This window comes from Phyllostomus hastatus, unplaced genomic scaffold (genome assembly GCF_019186645.2).
Source record: "Phyllostomus hastatus isolate PE091 unplaced genomic scaffold, TTU_PhHast_1.1 phas_contig_1, whole genome shotgun sequence".
NCBI lineage: Eukaryota > Metazoa > Chordata > Mammalia > Chiroptera > Phyllostomidae > Phyllostomus > Phyllostomus hastatus.
Genome location: NW_025333498.1, coordinates 10,971,374 through 10,990,350, shown reverse-complemented (window position 1 = coordinate 10,990,350; position 18,977 = coordinate 10,971,374). Strand labels below are relative to the sequence as shown.

The 18,977-nt window shown below is 38.4% G+C and overlaps 1 protein-coding gene across 1 annotated transcript in view; it reads left to right on the top strand.

The window, feature by feature from the left end:
* Positions 1 to 18,977, top strand: part of ITGA4 (integrin subunit alpha 4) — a 79,106-nt gene that overhangs the window by 32,284 nt on the left and 27,845 nt on the right. The window contains exons 11-15 of the mRNA XM_045841441.1: positions 7,243 to 7,337; positions 8,543 to 8,633; positions 9,372 to 9,417; positions 9,786 to 9,940; positions 12,580 to 12,734. Coding sequence (XP_045697397.1) covers positions 7,243 to 7,337; positions 8,543 to 8,633; positions 9,372 to 9,417; positions 9,786 to 9,940; positions 12,580 to 12,734 — 542 coding nt within the window. The remainder of the gene's footprint in view (positions 1 to 7,242; positions 7,338 to 8,542; positions 8,634 to 9,371; positions 9,418 to 9,785; positions 9,941 to 12,579; positions 12,735 to 18,977) is intronic.

The following is an 18,977-nucleotide window of genomic DNA, read 5'->3' as shown; positions in this document are numbered from 1 at the left end:
AGGTGAGATCATTTGGTATTTGTCTTTCACTGCCTGGCTTATTTCGCTTAGCATAATGCTTTCCAGCTCCATCCATGCTGTTGCAAAGGGTAGGAACTCCTTCTTTCTTTCTGCTGCATAGAATTCCATTGTGTAAATGTACCATAGTTTTTTGATCCATTCATTTACTGATGGGCATCTAGGTTGCTTCCAGCACTTAGCTATCATAAATTGTGCTGCTATGAACATTGGGGTGCAAAGGTTCTTTTGTATTGGTGTTTTAGGGTTCTTAGGATATAGTCCCAGCAGTGAAATTGCTGGGTCAAAAGGCAGATCCATTTTTAGTTTTCTGAGGAAGTTCCATACTGTCTTCACTTTTTAAAATTCTCTTTTTCTTTTTGCTGCTTCATTTGGGTGAGTTCTACTGCCCTGTATCTTAGCTCCCTGATCCTTTCTTCTGCCTCATCCAGTGTGCTGTTAAACCTCTCAAGCGTATGTTTCATTGCACTTATTGTGGCTTAGGTTTGGTACCTTCTTATATTTTCTCTCCCTTTGTTCAAGTTTTCACTGTGTGCATTCATTCTTCTCCCAAGTTCAGTGAGCATCTTTCTGATCATTGCTTTGCCTTTTATTACATAAATTACTTATATCCATTTCATTAAGATTTTCTTTGGAGGTTTTAGCTTATTTTGTTTCGAACATATTTATGTTTCCCAATTTCAAATGTTTTTTTGTGTTTGTTTTTATATATTGGACAAAAAAGCTACCTCTGTCTGTCTTGAGGTGGCCTCATATAGATTTTAAAAACTTGTCATTCAGCCTTGCCCTAGCTCTTTTTTTTTCCTGAATCGTTGTGATTGTCTAAGCAGCCTGATTTATTTTTGATAGTTGTTGAGGGTATGCCAAGACCTGTCAGTGTTCTGAAGGAAAGGATCTCAGTCAACACTTTGTTTCAAGCTGAACAGAAGTGAGACCCTCAGGTCACGGCTTTGAAAGTATGCCAATGTATATAGTCCCGTGGGACCACGGTAGCAAACTCTGCTGGCCCCAAAGCAGGCAAACTGGATGTGTTCCCTGGGCGACAGTTGCAAAAATCAGGGCTCTGGACAAGTATCTAAAGCTCTTTTCTGAGAGGTACCAGCAAGCTGTATCAAGTCCTAGGGCAAGCACAGAGATAGTGCCCCCTGACCTATGTTCCCGAGAGAACCTTCGTAGCCTCTAGGTGTGTGAGAAAACTGAGGATTGCCCCTCAGGCTGAAGCTCCAGGATGAGGAAACAGGCTTTTTTTCATAGGAAGACTGGGATTGTGTTTTAGTCTGTCTGTTTTCAAGAACTGTCTCTCTGATTGTTATAGTTCTGTGAGACTCAGGAATGCCAGAACACAAGCCACAAGAGCCAGGTGACCAAGGCTTTAGCAGGGCATGAGAAACACAGAAACTGAACACACTGGCCAGCTTTAGCAGGGCACAGTGACCATTTGCTCCTGCCAACTGTAGCAGAGCAGCAGGAGAATGCAGGAACTGTGCATACCTGCTGATGTCAGCAGGGCCGCTGGAGAGTTCAGGGGTGGCGTGCCCGCTGGCTTTAGCAAGGCAGTGGGAGAAAGCAGGAGCCCCTGCCTGCCCTAGCAAGGTAGAGTGACAGTGCAAAAATGGTGCCAATCGGCACCTCCTTCCCAGGGAGTCTCAACAGGCCCCTGCCCTCTGATAGACTCTTTAAGATTAGCGAATGGATTCTCCTCAAAAGAGATGAAGCGTTTCTCAAACTGCTGCTTTGGTACTGGACCCCATGGAGAGGGAGTTTGTACAAGCCCTTGAAGAGATGTATCTCAGTTCCCTACAACCCCTTCAGTCTCCTGGCCATAAGCCTCATTGTTTCACAGAACTAGACATTTTGGGGGCTTGCCTCTCAGTGTGGGTTCCAAGTATTGGGGTTTTTGCATTGAGAAACAAACTCCTCACTTCTCAAGCAGAAGCTCCTGCTTTTTGAGATTCCTTCCAGTGGTGGATCGCTGTGCTGGGGGTGGGGTTTTTGGCAAGATGGTTCTCTGCCTCTCTTACCTGTCTCAGTGTGGCACTTTTATTCTTTATTGTGAAGGAGCTGTTCAGCTAGTGGTCAGGTCTTTTTCAGAAGGAATTATTTCATATGTAACCGTACATTTAGTGTGTCTGTGGGAAGAAGTGAGTTCAGGATCTTCCTGCACTACCATCCTTACGGCCCCTCCTCCTGTCACCTCTACTGTTAATGATTGTATCCAGCATAGTGATGCAGAGCGCAGGCTTTGGAGCTAGAGTGCAGGGGTTAAGATCCGGCTCCACTGCACCTGGCTCTATGACCTTGAACAAGTTACATCCTGTGCCTTGCTTTCCTCATCAGTTAAAAGTAGGGTTCTTAAAGTATTTATTTGATACATTAATATGTAAACACTATATGTATTAGTTGACATTAAGGTTATTATGGTTATAGTAATGATAATTATTTATAATAACTGAGTGAAATAAGTGAAATATTCAAATGAGAAATAAAAACAGTTGTCAAATATCTCAGTGTTTGTTCTGTATGTAGTGTCCCAAATTGAGTTGCATAAACATTCTGTATGTATTTGTGTGTGTATGTATGGCAAGAGTTTAGATCTCTCTATAAAATAACCAAGACTGAGTACACACAAATGTCTTCTGCTTGGAATTTAATTGATCTGGGTCTTTTCTTATACTTCAGCTGAAAAGGTTCATCTGTATTGTTTTAAGATGTTTGTCTCAAAATAGATCACTAGTGCTAATAACTAATACTGCAAGAATTTCAGTGTATCAGAGAGTTCCGGCGAAGATGGAGGCATAGGCATAAATGCTTCACTTCCTTGCATAATCAAAGGAAGGATAACAACCAATTAAAAAATAACTGCCAGAACTGCCAGAAAATCAAACTGCATGGAAGTCCAGTAATCAAGGAGTTAAACATTCATCCAGGCTGGTAGGAGGGGCAGAGATTGGGACAGAGAGGATGCGAAGCAAGGTGGCAGACCAGGGGGTGAGTGTAACCCCACATTCGCATGGAAAAGAGGGGAAGAACAATTGGGGAGGGAGACAGACTGCTGAAACTTTGAGTGAGAGAAGCTGAAAACTCAAAAACTCTGGCTATAAAATCCTCTGGGGGTTGTGGTGGTGGGAGAAACCCCCAGTCACACAGGAGAGTCTGTTGGAGAGGCCCACAGGGTTTTAGAATGTACACAAATGCACCCACCTATAAATCAGCACCTCAAAGGGCACAATCCTCTTGTAGAAAGTGAGGGACAAGAGCAGAGCAAGTGGCATTGTTCTCTTTCTGACCCCTCACCCACAGTCAGCACCACAACACAGCGAATAGGGTTGCCTGGCCCTGGCGAATACCTAAGGCTCCATCCCTTACAATAAAACAGGTGGCCCAAATGAAAGAACAGATCAAAACTCCAGGAAAAAAGCTAAGCAATGAAAATAGATAGCCTACTGATGCAGAGTTCAAAACACTGGTGTTCACGATGCTCACAGAATTGATTGAGCTCAGTTGCAAAATGAAGAAATGAAGGCTATACAAAGAGAAATGAAGGAAAATATACAGGGAACCACCATTGATGGGAAGGAAACCAGGACTCAAATCAATGATTTGGAACAAAAGGAAGAAATAAACATCCAACCAGGACAGAATGAAGAAACAAGAATTCAAAAAAAATGAGGAGAGGCTTGGGAACCTCTGGGACAACTTTAAACATTCCAACATGGAATCATAAGGGTGCCAGAGGGATAAGAGGAAGATCAAGAAATTGAAAACCTATTTGAACAAATAATTAAGGAAAACTTCTCCAATCTGGCAAAGGAAATAGAATTCTCAGAAGTACTGGAAAGTTAGAGAGTCCTAAAGAAACTGGACCCAAGGAGGAATATACCAAGGCACCTCATAATTACATTACCTGAGATTAAAGATAAGGAGAGAATCTTAAAAGCAGCAAGAGGAAAGGAGAGAGTTAGAGCAAAACTCCAGGAAAAAAGCTAAGCGATGAGAAGATAGCCAACCTATCTGATGGAGAATTTAAAGCCCTGGTAATCAAAATGCTCACAGAACTAACTGAGCTTGGTCAAAAAAATGAAAGAACACACAAAAGATACCCAAAATGAAATAAAGCAAAATACTCAGGGAACCAACAGTGACAGGAAGGAAGCCAGGACTCAAATCAACGATTTGGAGCAAAAGAAAGAAATAAACATCCAACCAGAACAGAATGAAGAAACAAGAATTTAAAAAAAATGAGGAGAGGCTGAGAAACCCCTGAGACAGCTTGAAACACTCCAACATCCAAATCATAGGGGTGCCAGAAGGAGCACAACAGCAAGAAATTGAAAACTTATTTGAACAAATAATGAAGGAAAACTTCCCCAATCTGGCAAAGGAAATAGACTTCCAGGAAGTCCAGGAAGCCCAGAGAGTCCCAAAGAAGTTGGACCCAAAGAGGAACACATCAAGGCACCTCATCATTAAGTTACCCAAGATTAAAGACAAAGAGAATCTTTAAAGCAGCAAGGAGAAAGGAGACAGTTACCTACAAAGGAGTGCCCATAAGACTATCAGCTGATTTCTGAAAAGAAACCTTTCAGGCAAGAAGGGGCTGGAAAGAAGTATTTGAAGTCATGAAAGGCAAGGACCAATCCAAGATGACTCTATCCAGCAAAGCTTTCATTTAGAATGGGAGGACAGATAAAGTGCTTCCCAGATAAGGTCAAGTTAAAGGAGTTCATCATCACCAAGCCCTTATTATATGAAATGTTAAAGGGACTTATCTAAGAAAAAGAAGAAGATCTAATACTATGAATAGTAAAAGGACAGCAAACTCACAACTATCAGCAACTAAACCTAAAAAACAAAAACTAAGCAAACAACTGGAGCAGAAGCACAGAAACAGATCACATGGAGGGTTATTAGTGGGGATGAGGAGGGAGAGAGTGGGGGGAAGGTACAGGGAATAAGATACATAATTGGTAGGCATAAAATAGACAGGGGGAGGTTAAGGGTAGTATAGGAAATGGGGAAGCCAAAGAACTTATATGTACAACCCATGGACATGACAGGTTGTCCCCCAGAGGGGCGAGGTGGGGCAGGGGTGCTTGAAGGAAGTGGGTGCAGGGAGGAGGGAGATAATTGGGGACAACTGTAATAGCATAATCAATAAAATATACTTAAAAAAAGAATTTCAGTGTATGAGCAGCTTCATAACCCAGACTTGCTATCTTTTATATATTATCACCAAGTATCAAGGTTTAGAACTCTAGTTACTGAGGAGTAGCCACAATGGTTGAAGTGTGTACCTAGCCCTGATTCAGGAAATTGCTAACTGGTCTTATCTTTAGTGGCTACAGGATAGTTTTCCAACCACTCCCTTTCTTGACCTTCTTCCTCTCCCTTTCTTTTTCTTCTGCTTGTGCTTCCCTGTTATGTTCCCATATGCATTTAGCATGCACACATACAGCTCCAGGTATTCCAAACCAATTTCCAGTCTCCACATGTGCCATGCTGCCTCTTGCTCCTCTACTATTGCACAGGCTGCTTGCTCTGTCTAGACATCTTTTCCCTTTTGGCCACCTGACTGTGCCTTATCGTTACTTTAGTCTGAGCTTGGACATCATTTTTGAGAAGTCTTCCCTAATTTCCATCACCTTCTTGCATGTTGCTTTATGATTCTGTTTTTACTTGCTCCTCTTCCCTACTAGCCTGTCAGTTCCTTTTTTGTAACTGCCTGGTCTTGACAGCTTCTAGCAAATGCTTGGAATATGGTAGGTGCTCAGTAGTTGTCCACTGACTGAACAAATGAATGGGTGTATTTATGTATGAAAATTTAAAATAATTTGTATCAGTAAAGGAGGGTAGCCTTAATAGGTCTAAACAAAATAAGTATAAGGTGAATCAACCAGTTACTTTTAGATAAAAATAGAAAAATTTTTGCAGTTTTATAATTGCCCAGTATTTGGCCATGACCAGTGTGGGTCAGCTGGTTGGGCATTGTCCTACAAAGTGAAAGTTTGCCTGTTTGGTTCCCTGTCGGGGCGCATGCCTGCATTCCGCGTTCGGCTTCCCGTCAGGGCATGTATGAGAGACAGGTGATTGATGTTTCTCTCACATGGATGTTTGCCTCCCTCTCTTTCTTCCTCCCTTCCCCTATCTCTAAAATGAAATAAAAATCTTATAAAAATACAAATAAAATTGCACAGTATTTGGCCTAAAGTTGTATATTAAAGGTGATTTTATTTGCATTGATGTAGCAGCCGAAAGTGACCGCTGTAGTTGTTGAAAAGGTTTTAGATCTGATGAACAGGGATAAGAAATGAATATCATAAAAGCAAACTTTCTGTATTTTAGGTTTCTATTAAGGTAATAATAAAACATTGCATATAAATAAATAGTATGAATATACCCAAATAAATAGACATAATAGTAAATAATGAAATGCTCTTGGAACTGTAGAATTCTTCCTCTATGTACTATACATTTATAGCACATAAGTAACCATATCATTCATAGTTTATCTTTTTCTCTTGGCCTTTTTCTTTTTGTGTGAGTTAATCAAATCTTTTATTTTCTCCTGGTATCAGTCTGATGTGAATCTTAAAGTCAGAAAGGTGATGCAGTCATTATTTTATAGAACAAATTCATTTTTGGAAATCGTAGGGTGTATGTGTGTGGATACCCTGAATAAGTACTTATTAATTACTTTCATTGGAATAGGAGTTACTTTAGAAGTTAGCTTGCAAAGTAAAGCCTACAATTCAAGGATTCTTTGGTTATGCCTTTTGTAGGTGATGACAATTTACTATGTGCTAGGTGCTGCTCTGAGCACTTGAGATGAATAACATCCTCCTATGGGAGCAAGTCCTCTTAACGATCCTGTGTTACAGATGAAGGAACAGATGAGAGGTTAAGAATTGAGTCCAGTGTAACAGCACAGTGGCAGTGCTGGGCTCTGGCTGCAGAGCCCATGCCCTTGACCATGCTGTTAGGCTGCTTCTCAGACCCATTCACTCTGCTTCTTCCTCACACCCACTGTTCTGTACGACCCTGAACGTTGTTGTCATGATGTTAGTACTTTTTCATTTTTTTCTGTGTAATGAGAAAAGCGTTCATTTTTTGCATGAGGAATTTCTTACATTATGTGGTATAAATTAAGGAGCATGAAGGTTAGTTTACAAAGTTGTATTCTTTGTATCAAGAATTTATGTGTCCACCATTTAAATTCTTGAATAGATGTTGCTGTCGGAGCTCCACAAGAAGATGACTTGCGAGGCGCTATTTATATTTACAATGGCCGAGCAGATGGGATCTTACCAACCTTCTCCCAGGTAGGAGGAGACAATTCTATTTTCAAAAGAAGCATTGGCAATAAAAGCTTCTTTAAATTTTCTATTGTTAATGTGGACTTATTTTTCTTAATTTTCACATTCAAATACTTAATATTCTGTTCCACCATTTTTTATCATTACAATACATGGTCTTATTTTTAACAGCAATAATAAGTCTTTGGAACCATTTTTTTCCATAAATAAGAGTTCTAGGTCACTTTCATTCCAGTTTGTCTTTAACCTATTAAAGATTTCTCTCTGCATTTCATTAAATTTATGTTCTGAGGTAATATCTGTACGATTCCAAATAAGCCCATTTGGATTTGATTAACTGTGTCCTGTCCTGTGGCTGAAGTCCCATGTTTTATGGAGATCGCACAGGGAGAGCAGACACACATAGGATACTCCGTGTTCCTTTCGCTGCAAAGCAGTGAGGCAATAGCACTTTAATAAGGTTCTCTGATCTAACTCTGACTTCACTTTCATGTTTTGAAACACAGGCCATTTCAATGCATAGAAAATAGCTACATACACATGCAGAGAAGAAAAGCTTTTCCAAAGATACTTTTATGGAAACATTAGTTATACTGTTATATCTGATTGGATAAAAATAGGCAGGTGGCTTTTCATATTTAACATGAAAGGTATGCATTTGTCTGCTAAAAAAATACTGATTTTTCTAAATATGGGTAGCAGCCTGTTACTTATAAATCACCATCTAGACATGAAGTCAGACACACAGGATAGGAAGCACTTAACTTGAGTTGTCCTTATCAAACTCCGTGAAGCAATCTGGCTAGATAGGGTGGCTCTCATCATAAGCCTAAGTTAGAGGCTCCACTAAGTGATCAGAAATGTCTTATTTTCCAGATTACTTGTTTGCTAATTCATGTTGGTCAGAGAAGTCAATACACAGCTTGAAAGAAGACTGGGGAAAGGGGTCAGGACTGTCATGAAAAATCTGTACTATGTCATTTCCCTTTGCTCACAAAGTAAAGTAATTTTTTTCTTATCAAGAAATATTTGTCAACTACCCACTGAAAGCTGGAAACATTTGTTTCTCTTAGGTACAAGTATTTGACTTAACTAAAGTTTTGTTCATAAATGTGCCAGGGCATCAGAAGGCTTATTTTTAACTAAATCATTATTTCCCTGAGACATTAGGAATTCAAAAGCACTTCTCACTCAGCTTGTCTATTTTTCAGAGAATTGAAGGGCTTGAAATCAGCAGATCCTTAAGTATGTTTGGACAGTCTATATCTGGGCAGATTGATGCAGATAATAATGGGTATGCAGGTGAGTATAAAATTTACCTTATTTTATATATAAGCTCTATTGTGGATGAGGCTTTACTGAGAAGTACATAGATGGCATGGAAGAGTTCTAATTTACTGATAAATTTTTCTCCTTCATTTTTGAAGCTTTTCTTGAATTCAAGGATGGGTCTGAAATGATCAAGTAATTCCTGAGTTTTACACTGTCAGTTATTTATTATTTTATTCCCTGTTCTTTAAAAAATTTAAAGCACCCATAAAAGTACATGTAAATGAAACACATGGTGATGAAAAGAAAGGAGTTTCTTTTTGTGTGTGTATTTGAAAGATTTCTGGGTGAATATTTCTAGTTAAAAAATAGGATTTTCATTTTATATCAAAAAGTTTATGTTTAGGAACAAGTATAAAGGACACATGGACAAAAACTAGAGAGGGTGGAAATGGGAGGGAGGTGGGGAAGGCTGTGGGGGTGGGCTGGGATGGGAGTGGAGGACAGAACTGTACTTGAACAATTTAAAATAAAATTTAAAAAAGTTTATGTTTATATTATGTTATAAATGGATTAATGTCATTGTAATTGAGTAAATTCAGACAAATGTGGAATGAGTCCTAAGATGTAAGCATATTTTTTCTAAGTAATTTTCTATAAATAGTGTTTTGGTATTGTCGAAAGGTGATATGTAGTTAAGTATTTCTGACTGAAAAGTAATTATTTTTGACTAATAGTGATAACTAATCCATGTTGTTTTTTGTCCACCAGATGTAGCAGTCGGTGCTTTTCGGTCTGATTCTGTGGTGTTGCTAAGGTAAGGTTGATACATTTCACTGCTTAGTGACAATTGGGCTTAATTGTAAAGGATGGGAGGCAATTTTTAAAATCAGTGGTGGTGACCTCATAATGTTCTTTTTGGTATTCTGAGATTTAATTGTTTGAACTTTACCCACCTTACAGAGATATAATTAATATAATCAGACAAAGTCAACATTTTTAGAAATTTAAATGAAAGTTCCTCTTAATTCAGGCATGGAAATTTGATAGAGTTTATGTGCACATAATCTCAATAAAGCAGTTTCATGAAATTACATGGTCAATGGAAACTGACAAACAAATGCAATTCTTTCCTAAGGAAAAATAATTCTGTAATTAATATTACTAATTTCATTTCCTCCTTAGGACAAGACCTGTACTGATTGTTGAAGCTTCTTTAAACCATCCTGAGTCAGTAAATAGAACAAATTTAGACTGTTTTGAAAATGGATTGCCTTCCGTGTGCATGGAGCTAACACTCTGTTTCTCATACAAGGGCAAAGAGGTTCCAGGTTATATTGGTAAGGGTGCCCTTACAAAATTAATAGAGTGTGTACTTTACTCATTAATCTTGAAATCATCTTTGGAGCCCTCACTGTGCTTCACCAGGGAGGGCTGCCTCAGCAGGAAGAGAGCCTGGTAACACATCTCTCTTCCCCGTCTTTCAGATCCTCTCGTTATTCTGCCTGATGAGTGGGGCACATTAAGAGGCTCCAGTTGTTTAGAGGTTATATGATAAGAAGCAAATCAAGCCCTGGCTGGTGTGGCTCAGTGAACTGAGTTCGATTCCCAGTCAGGGAACATGCCTGGGTTGCAAGCCAGGTCCCTAGTTAGGGGACCCATGAGAGGGAACTACACATTGATGTTTTACTCCCTCTCTTTCTCTCTCCATTTCTCTTTGTCTAAAAATAAATAAAATCTTTTAAAAAAAGAAGCAAATCAAGAGTATCACTGGCTATATTATTTAAAGTGAACTAACTGAGCTTAATCTGTTAGAGCTCTTTAGAATAGAAAGAACACCCGCACATCTCTTCCTCTCTTTTGCTGGGCTTCTTAAAGCCTGGTATTGACTTAAGTTGGAAACCTAGAGAGAGAGAAGATTCTTCTCTTTATTTTCTATCCAGTTTGAGTAATTGGAGGTTGTCTGAGGTCTAGCCCTGCTTCTAATTTTCATAAGTAACACACATCTGTTAAAGATCTAGCATGACTCTCAGCAGCTGAGCACTTATGCCCATTTTTCTCTGTGTAGGTAATTCTGTTACCTACTTTCTGCAGAAAGTAGAATTGAGATGACTTACCCCAAATTGTGGTTAATCCCAAATCACAAAATGTGACTTCATAAGTATAACATGTTTTACCAGCAAGGTAATATTCCTAATTATGTCCTATTTAAGCTAATTGGAGAGTAAGTACTAGTAGCCTATGGTAGGGGAGAAGCACACCTGGGTTTATCATTTGGACATCAGGAATTCACAAAGTTCAGGAGTCCCACAAGGGCTGTCAAGAGTTGATTGTACTCATGCCCCTGCAGGCTGTTGTCATCTAAACATCATGAAAGGCAGTGAACACCAAACTGAGCTACAGATATGTAACAGATGTCCCAGCCTGAATTAGCCTGTGGTGAACAGTACAGAATGAGCCTAGCATCTCTACTTGTGGTCATTTTCGGTAGCACTCTGCAAAGCCCTGGCTAGAGATGCAGTGATAGGACTGCAGGCAAAACCTTCATCCGACACTTGATTAGAGAAGTGGCGATGTAAGGGCTTGACCCTAGTAACACAGGGACACAGAAAAGCTGATGGATTCTCTGAAAGATACATGTTAAATCAATAGCACTATGTCCCTTTATGTAAAATCACTATTTGTTATACTACCAGTTTCACTGTGACCAGATATTTTTTGATTGATTGAACACAAAAATATGACATTCATAAATAATCACAGCATTATTACAAAAACATGCTTTAGAGTTTTTGTAAAATAACTCCTTGGGAGAAATAATTCACATTGAGCATGATAAATAAAAGGAAGATTGATATATGTATTTAAAATTTGCAGAGTAGTGTAGGTTTTATACTTAGGTTTCCTTGAAATAAGTAGATAATATCCTTCCAGAATACTTAGTTACTCCTAAAATATAAATGAATTCTTCAGGAATTATATACATTCTTCAAAATATCACTTAATGAATTATCGGTTCTCTATGAGGGACATCAGCCGACTGTCAGACTGAGCTTGCTTTGCAAAGATCCCTTTTAGATTCTTGATACTATCTGGCTTAGAATTTTTTTGGTTACTTGTAAATTTTCCTTATCGCTTTGCTTATTAAAGATCAGTAGCAGATTGATTATTTACTAATTGAGATTTAGCAGATCAATTATATACTATGTCAGATTTTAAATAAGTTCTGACCAAACTGCCGAAATATTTATTTAGAGAACGTCTACCTATATATGTTTACTTTTGCACACATGAGGACTCCAAGTTCAAACTAGAAACCAGTAGCAACATGGAGGAGACTAATGAGGGCCGAGGGCTGGAAAAGATGACTTTGAGTCAACTGTTAATAGAGGTTTGAATTTTGAATCATGTGTTCACTTTACATTAAAAAAAATCAATGAGTAAACCAAAAGAAAAATGTCAGCCCCTCAAATTGGAAGCAAATGGAAATAAATGGACCTAACAGCATATGAAATTAATTATATAACCACGCAAGACAGAAATATTGCAAGTGACATTGGAGTGCTTACACTGCCTGTACTTCCTTAGTCAGATGTCCTGAGGACAAAAAGGACTCCAAAGAAACGTGAAACTTTACTCAGGACTTTTATTATTGGTAACAATTTTGGTATTGTTGTTTTGAAACATTTATATATAGGAGGATTTAGCAAAAAAAAACAACTAAAGACTTTAATATTATTAAAAATAGAAGCCTAGAGAAAAGTTTATACATTTTTTCTTTATAAAAATAACTTCTAAAATTTGTATTTTTAAGTTGTTTCCTCTTTCATGTTTCAGGTTAGTTTTAAAAAGCTATTTAATGAAGATATTTCCAGTATTCTCTATAACTGTGACTATTGTCACTTCAGAAATAAGAAACATTTTAAATGCCTTTGGATAATTATTTATAGTAATTGCAGTTCTCTCTGCATTTTTGCAGTCTTGTACTACAACATGAGTTTGGATGTGAACAGAAAGGCAGAGTCTCCATCGAGGTTTTACTTTTCTTCCAATGGAACTCCTGATGTGGTCACAGGAAGCATGCAAGTATCCAGCACAGAAGCTAGCTGTAGAACACATGAAGCATTTATGCGGGTAATGGAAACTAGTTTTTATTAATGAATGTGTGAACTTCAATATTGTCAGTATGGTAAAAGTATAAGTGCATTGGCATCTTTTTATAAAATATTGCTAAAAGCAAGTGTTACCCCCTCCTGAACTAGCTGACCTGTTGCACCAGAGTCAAACCATTCACTAGCCTATAACCTGGATAATTCAAAAGTCTGCAGTTTGCATCTTCTTTGTTCCACATTTATTGCATTTTACTGCATCACTAATTTAAGAGATTTGCATTTTCCTTTCTATACTTGTCTAGAAATGTACATATTGCATGGCTCTGCTGAGCCTCAGATCCTTTCCTGAGTAGGAATTTGTAGGGGGAGTGTGGGGAAGGGGAGGCAGGAGGTGGAGAAGCGAGTATGTTTTCCATGTGACTCTAACAAAGCAGAATTCGACATGCCTGCTTTTGGATTGTGCCATTGTCTCCGCGCCAGCATTGTCAGTGATGTCAGTGGGAACTCGCACAGTCGCAGGGGTTGGGATCAGCTGCGGGCCAGGACGCCGGCTTTCATGATACTCCGGGGAACGTCCTGCCAAAGCGCAGCCGATTTCATGTTTCTTTTATTAAAACACTCATTCCCAGAGTAATCATCACGTTCCTTGAGTTGGTCAGATTTTATCATGTGATGCAGTGCCAGGTCTTTTTCATGAGGGAATGGTGTACTTCATCAGAAAATCTATTGCCGCGAATTAGCCAAACTATTCCCAGGAGCCCTCTCTGGGATTTAAAATAGTAGCCTCTGCTTAGAACTTAATTTTCCCTTAGACACTTATTCCAAGCAAAGGCAAACAAGCATTAGGACTCCAGAACACTGTGAAATGTTACGAGCACTGATCCCGGTGTGATTTCTTCATTTCCCTTAACCGTTTTTATCGTTGTGCTAGAATAAAGCTATCAGATGGTTGAGAGCCAAAAGTGTAGAATGATATTAATGTAACCATCATTTACATGGTAGAGATTAAAGAGGTTCTTTTTCTTGTAAATTCTACATAGTTGTGATAGTTAATTTGAGAGACTAACACTGAGACCATTTTAAAGGCAATAAAAGGGCCGAGATTAGACATTCACAAAGAAATATAGATTGTGTTGAATTTGTATAAGTAGCAGTAAATTGCTCTGATTTCTTTAGGCCTGTGTTTCCTGGCACTGTTCCCATGAGTAAGTATTCATCAACATCAAGATCGTACACTTCCTTCAGAATAAATTTGTAGTGGAAGTGACATTTTAGCCGAGGTTTCTGTTTTTGTTGCTTATATACTTGTAAGTGTTACCATGGTACCAGTGGCAGCAGGTTACAAACCACTGACTTTGGGCCGTATTGTCAGTGTCGAACAGAAACACTTAGCTCTGGGGTTGGTACATAGTGAGGATTTAAGAAAAGAAACATGACTATTTCTTCCCATGTTTTTTCCCCCTTCCTAAATCATCTGGCTTTTGTTGGGGGCATTTTAAAACTCAGAAAGAGGAAGGTGAAGGGCTACTGCAGCCCCCTCACAGCAAACCCAGGGAGCAGGTAAGGACCACAGAAGCAGCTCCCCCAACCTTGAGTCCTAGCCAGGAGTGCTAGCTGTTATTTATGAAAGTATGGGAGTGCAGCGAGTGCATTTTCCACCCCCACCAGCGCATACCTGAGGAGAGGCTTTCAGAAACATTTACACTGCTGTGCTTTGATTGTCTTAAAGAATAGAACAGCTACCTGAATTCTGCTATCTTCTTAACTGACAGAGAAAAAGAAGATGGACTCTGGTCAGGAAGACTGGATTGTTCCTTTGTTCTATAAAATGTGTCCAATGTCAGCAGTGTTAATATACAGATGCATTCTACCTTGACACCCATTACAATGAAATGAAGTGTTGCTTGTTAATTATCTCAGGCCTGCAGACCCCTCCCTCAGAGGCTGGCTGGCCTGCTAGTTCAGCACACTTTCCTCGTGCAGTCGTTTGCATTGACTATACCGATCAGCTCCAGTAACCACTCAGTTGCTTTAGTACATATTTATTGAATTATAAATTTGTGTCAGTTTCTGTTTGAAACACTTGTGATCACCGAATGATACATAAAATGATCACTGTCCTCATGGAGCTTATATTCTTAATGAGGGTGAGACAGACAATAACATGATCAAAATGTAAATTGTATACTATTTTAGAAAAAGATATGGGTGATGGGAAAAGGAAAAAAGAGCAGAGTTAAAACAAATTATGGAGTTCTATGGAAAGAGTGAAGAATACAATTTTAAATAGGCCTCATTCAGAAGGTGACATTTGAGCAACGACTTGAGGGAAGTGAGGAAGTTACCGTACAGACCTCTAGGACAGTGGTTCTCAGCGTTTGCATGTAACAACAGCATCACCTGGAAAGTGCGTGAAAACACAACTTGCTAGATTCAGTAGGTCGTCAATGAGGCCTGAGACTGCATTTCTACAAAGTTTCCAGGTGATGCTGATGATGCTGACTTGGGAGTCAGACTTTGAGGACCCCTGATCTAGGAGAAGAACATTACAGAAAGGAGAGCTAGGTAAAAATGCCTCAAGACAGAAATGCTCCTGGTTGTTGTAGGGAACAATTGGGAGGCGGGGATGGCTGGAAAAGTGAGCGACGGGAAGAGTAGTGGAAAAAGACATCATGCGGGACCTGGACTTTTTATCTGAATGAAATGAGGATCTAGTGGATTCAGCAATAAAAAGGAATTCACTGACTGCTATGTTACACTAGATAGTAAGGTATCAAGAGCTGACACGGGGAGAAGAGGATTCAGTAATAACCCAGAGGATACAGTGTGAGGTGATGGCTTCATCAAAGGTGGTGGCAATGGATATGGCAAGAGAGAGTCGAAGAAAGAGCCCACACAATTTGCATGCAGATGGGATGCCTGGCATTTGAGAAGGATGCTCTGAGGTGACTTGAAGGTCTTTAGCCCACGCAACTGGAATAATGTCGTTTTTATCACTTGAGAAAATAATACGAGGAAAACAATTTTGAGGTGGAAAATTCTGGAGTTCAGTGTGGACCTGCTGAGCTAGAGATACGTGTTTTGCTTTTGAGTGTAAATATCAATGGAACGTGTATGTACTCATCTGGAGTTGGGGAGAGTCATAGAACTGGAAATATAGTTTAATGCAGCTTTGGCATAAAGGTAGTTTTTAAAGCCCTGTGGATGGCTGAGATCACCCCAGGAGGAGAGGGTGAAGGTCTGCACACTGGGACGCTACAGCAGGAAGTTAAAAACTCAAATTTCATTATAAAAGTTGGGCTTTATTAAATCTTTTTCTTTTAATCACACATTCTCTAGTTTCATATATTGGATCTTGGTCTATATCAGAGACATTTTAAACAACCTAATAAGCATCTATCACTAGCATGAATATTTTCTGGTGTGTTATTTTTCTGAGACTATACAGCCATTTATCTGGTTGGTAAGCACATCAGTTTCCCAGATCTACTTAATCTAATCATTAAAGCAGTTATCACATAGGATTATTGTTTCATGGGAATGGTCAAAATTTGTTCTTCAAAAAATAGAAAGGAAGCCAGAACTTGTTTTTTTTTACAGAACTCCATTTTATTTTAGTTGCTTATAATGATGCCAAACTTTATTTTTTTTGCTATTAGATCAGTAAAATTAATAGATTTTTCTAAAACAGAACCTAGAATTTAAAGTTGAGTTTATATAAAAGATTTCTGTGATCTAAGAGAAATGATTTGTTTTTGTACCTTTTACCGTTTTATCTACTGAAATTCTCTTCTACTAGACATCACTTTTCCGTCAGTGAAAGTGTTTTCCCATCCATGCAAGTGTATGAGAATGAATTTTTGTCCTTGTTGTGTTCAAATACACAACTTTGTTAGATCTTAGAGGTTTCCTTGGACAGCATCTTAGGACCAGGGATAATTTTGAGGCTGTTTTGATTTAGAGAAACCCAGCTGGCAGTTGGCAGCAGTTTTTGGAAACATTGGAGCAGCCATGGCAGTGAGATGTCCCTCAAGGTTTCTCTAGGTGCCGTTTCTTGGATGAACTTGATGGAATCTCTGCATTAAAATAATTCACTGATGGTTGAGAAGAGAAACGGTGCTATAGTGGGGTAACAAATGAAGTGACAGGATTCCCTTTCTGCCTACAGTATTTTCAATGAAATCTAGAAGTATCTAGCTTAGTCATCAAACCAGGAAAGCCTATTGGTATTTAGAGGTCCAATGAGTACAGTGGCCTTATTAGCATGTTGCATAATAACCATGAAATCAACCTGCCTACCTACTTAGTGAATTAGTTCATTCTTTTCTTTCCCTTGGTTTTCCTAGTTTCTGGAATTTAAATTTCTGAAATAAAGGAATTTAATTTTGTTATATAGCTCTTTGGATGAGTTCTAAAAGACATCTTTTTCAGTAATAACATCAAGAGAATGAATATTTGATTAGTAAATACATTTTATTTGTATTTTTATTATATTTTATATATTTAATTTGCTTATATAAGCACATAGTTTAGTAAAGTGCCATTTGCTCCAAAACAGTTATATTTGAATCACAGCACACTATGGACCAATCTATATATGTTGCAAGTTTAAGTACAAGTAAACTATATAACTATACCGACAGTATGGTATTCTAGAAGTTAATTGATTACCCCAACATATGTTCATTCTTTGTTAGATTGCAAGGTCTTTGAAGGCAGGCTATTTTCTTTTGCACATTTGTATTATTCTTAGAATTGACACATTACATGAGACAGAAAATTGATGAATATTTCATCAATTTATGGATAACGTCTTGTTGATGCTATTTAAAGAACTATGTCAGGGAAAATCTGAACTTGTTCTGTTGGTATAGTGGGTAGGGCACCTGCCATGGGGTGTTGTGTTTTCTCAGGAAACTTTAGTGCTAGGTTGTTGATAGTTCTCCACCTTCTGACCCAAGCTTACTAGATACAGTGATTATAATTGCACATGGTCAAGGTCATGCTACTTTAGGTTCCAGTCTATGACTCACACCTTCTCCCTCCCCAGCCCATTCCCCACATTGGTACTAGAGGGGCATTTCAAAGAACTCAAACCTGATCATATTTCATGCTCAAAATTCTTCTGTGTAAGAACCTTCCCATCCCCCTCCTTCTTCTGTGTGTGTGCATATATCACACACTCATCTCCCAACACTATGTGTGTGGATTTATGGGCTATAGACTGTGACTTAGGTACTGACTTTCAGTTTTGTGTCCCCAAAGCCTGTCTCATACACAGCAGATCCATGAATAGATACTATCCAATGTTTATACTTCAATATCATTTTTTATTTATTAATATTTTACAAATATTTCTGGCTCCACCCTTTAAATTCCTTCACTACATAAGTACAATAGGAGGCATGAGCCTATAGCTTAGTTCTGAAGTTGGCCATAAATACAAATTTTCATGAAAGTCAGACAAGAAGGCAGACTTTGTGTAATTTCAGGCATGTGCTTATTTGCATGCTGTGGGTGTTCTCTGTGATGTAATTGTCCATAAAAATGTGACATGGGATCTTTGTTATTTTTAATGTAAATAGCACATGCCCATACAAATTAAAAATTTTAAGCAAATCTACTTTTTTCCTCCCAAATACTTAATTAGTCACTTTAAGACATTTTTTGATATTCTAGCATTTGTCCTTAGGTGGAGCTGTTAAAGTTAAATAAGTGTGAATATCTGTCAAGTACAGTGCTTGCAAAAGCGCACGTACATTCTATATACTGTGAGAAAAGCATAATTAATAGCTAATTAGGATAATGAAAGTAATATACACCAGATGTAGAAAAGACCTTGTGGAAAATTAGTATGAATTAGATAACATGTGATTTGGTCAAAGCAAGCTTGTTGAGAAGAATTAAAACAGTGGACATGTGGAGGGACGATCAGTGGCTGTCTAGCTCCTACACCTAGGGGATAATTTAATCAAGTTTGCTATTGTAATACTCAGGGCTTCAAGCTGTTCCATTTTCACGAGTTGATAATGTGGGATTTGGGCCTTGATTTGCAGCATTCCTATATGGTCAAGTTTTTGTATTGAGATGATCACTTATCAAGTAATTTAATACAATCATCTCCACGTATAAGATTGGAAAAGTAATGAGATCTTGAGTACTGTGACTCATGCTCCAAATCTTCTAGGAACCACTTAATACAAGTCTAATACTTGTTATGTAACTCATTTTAATGTTCTTGGCAGTGGTCTAATTTTCTTTCTTT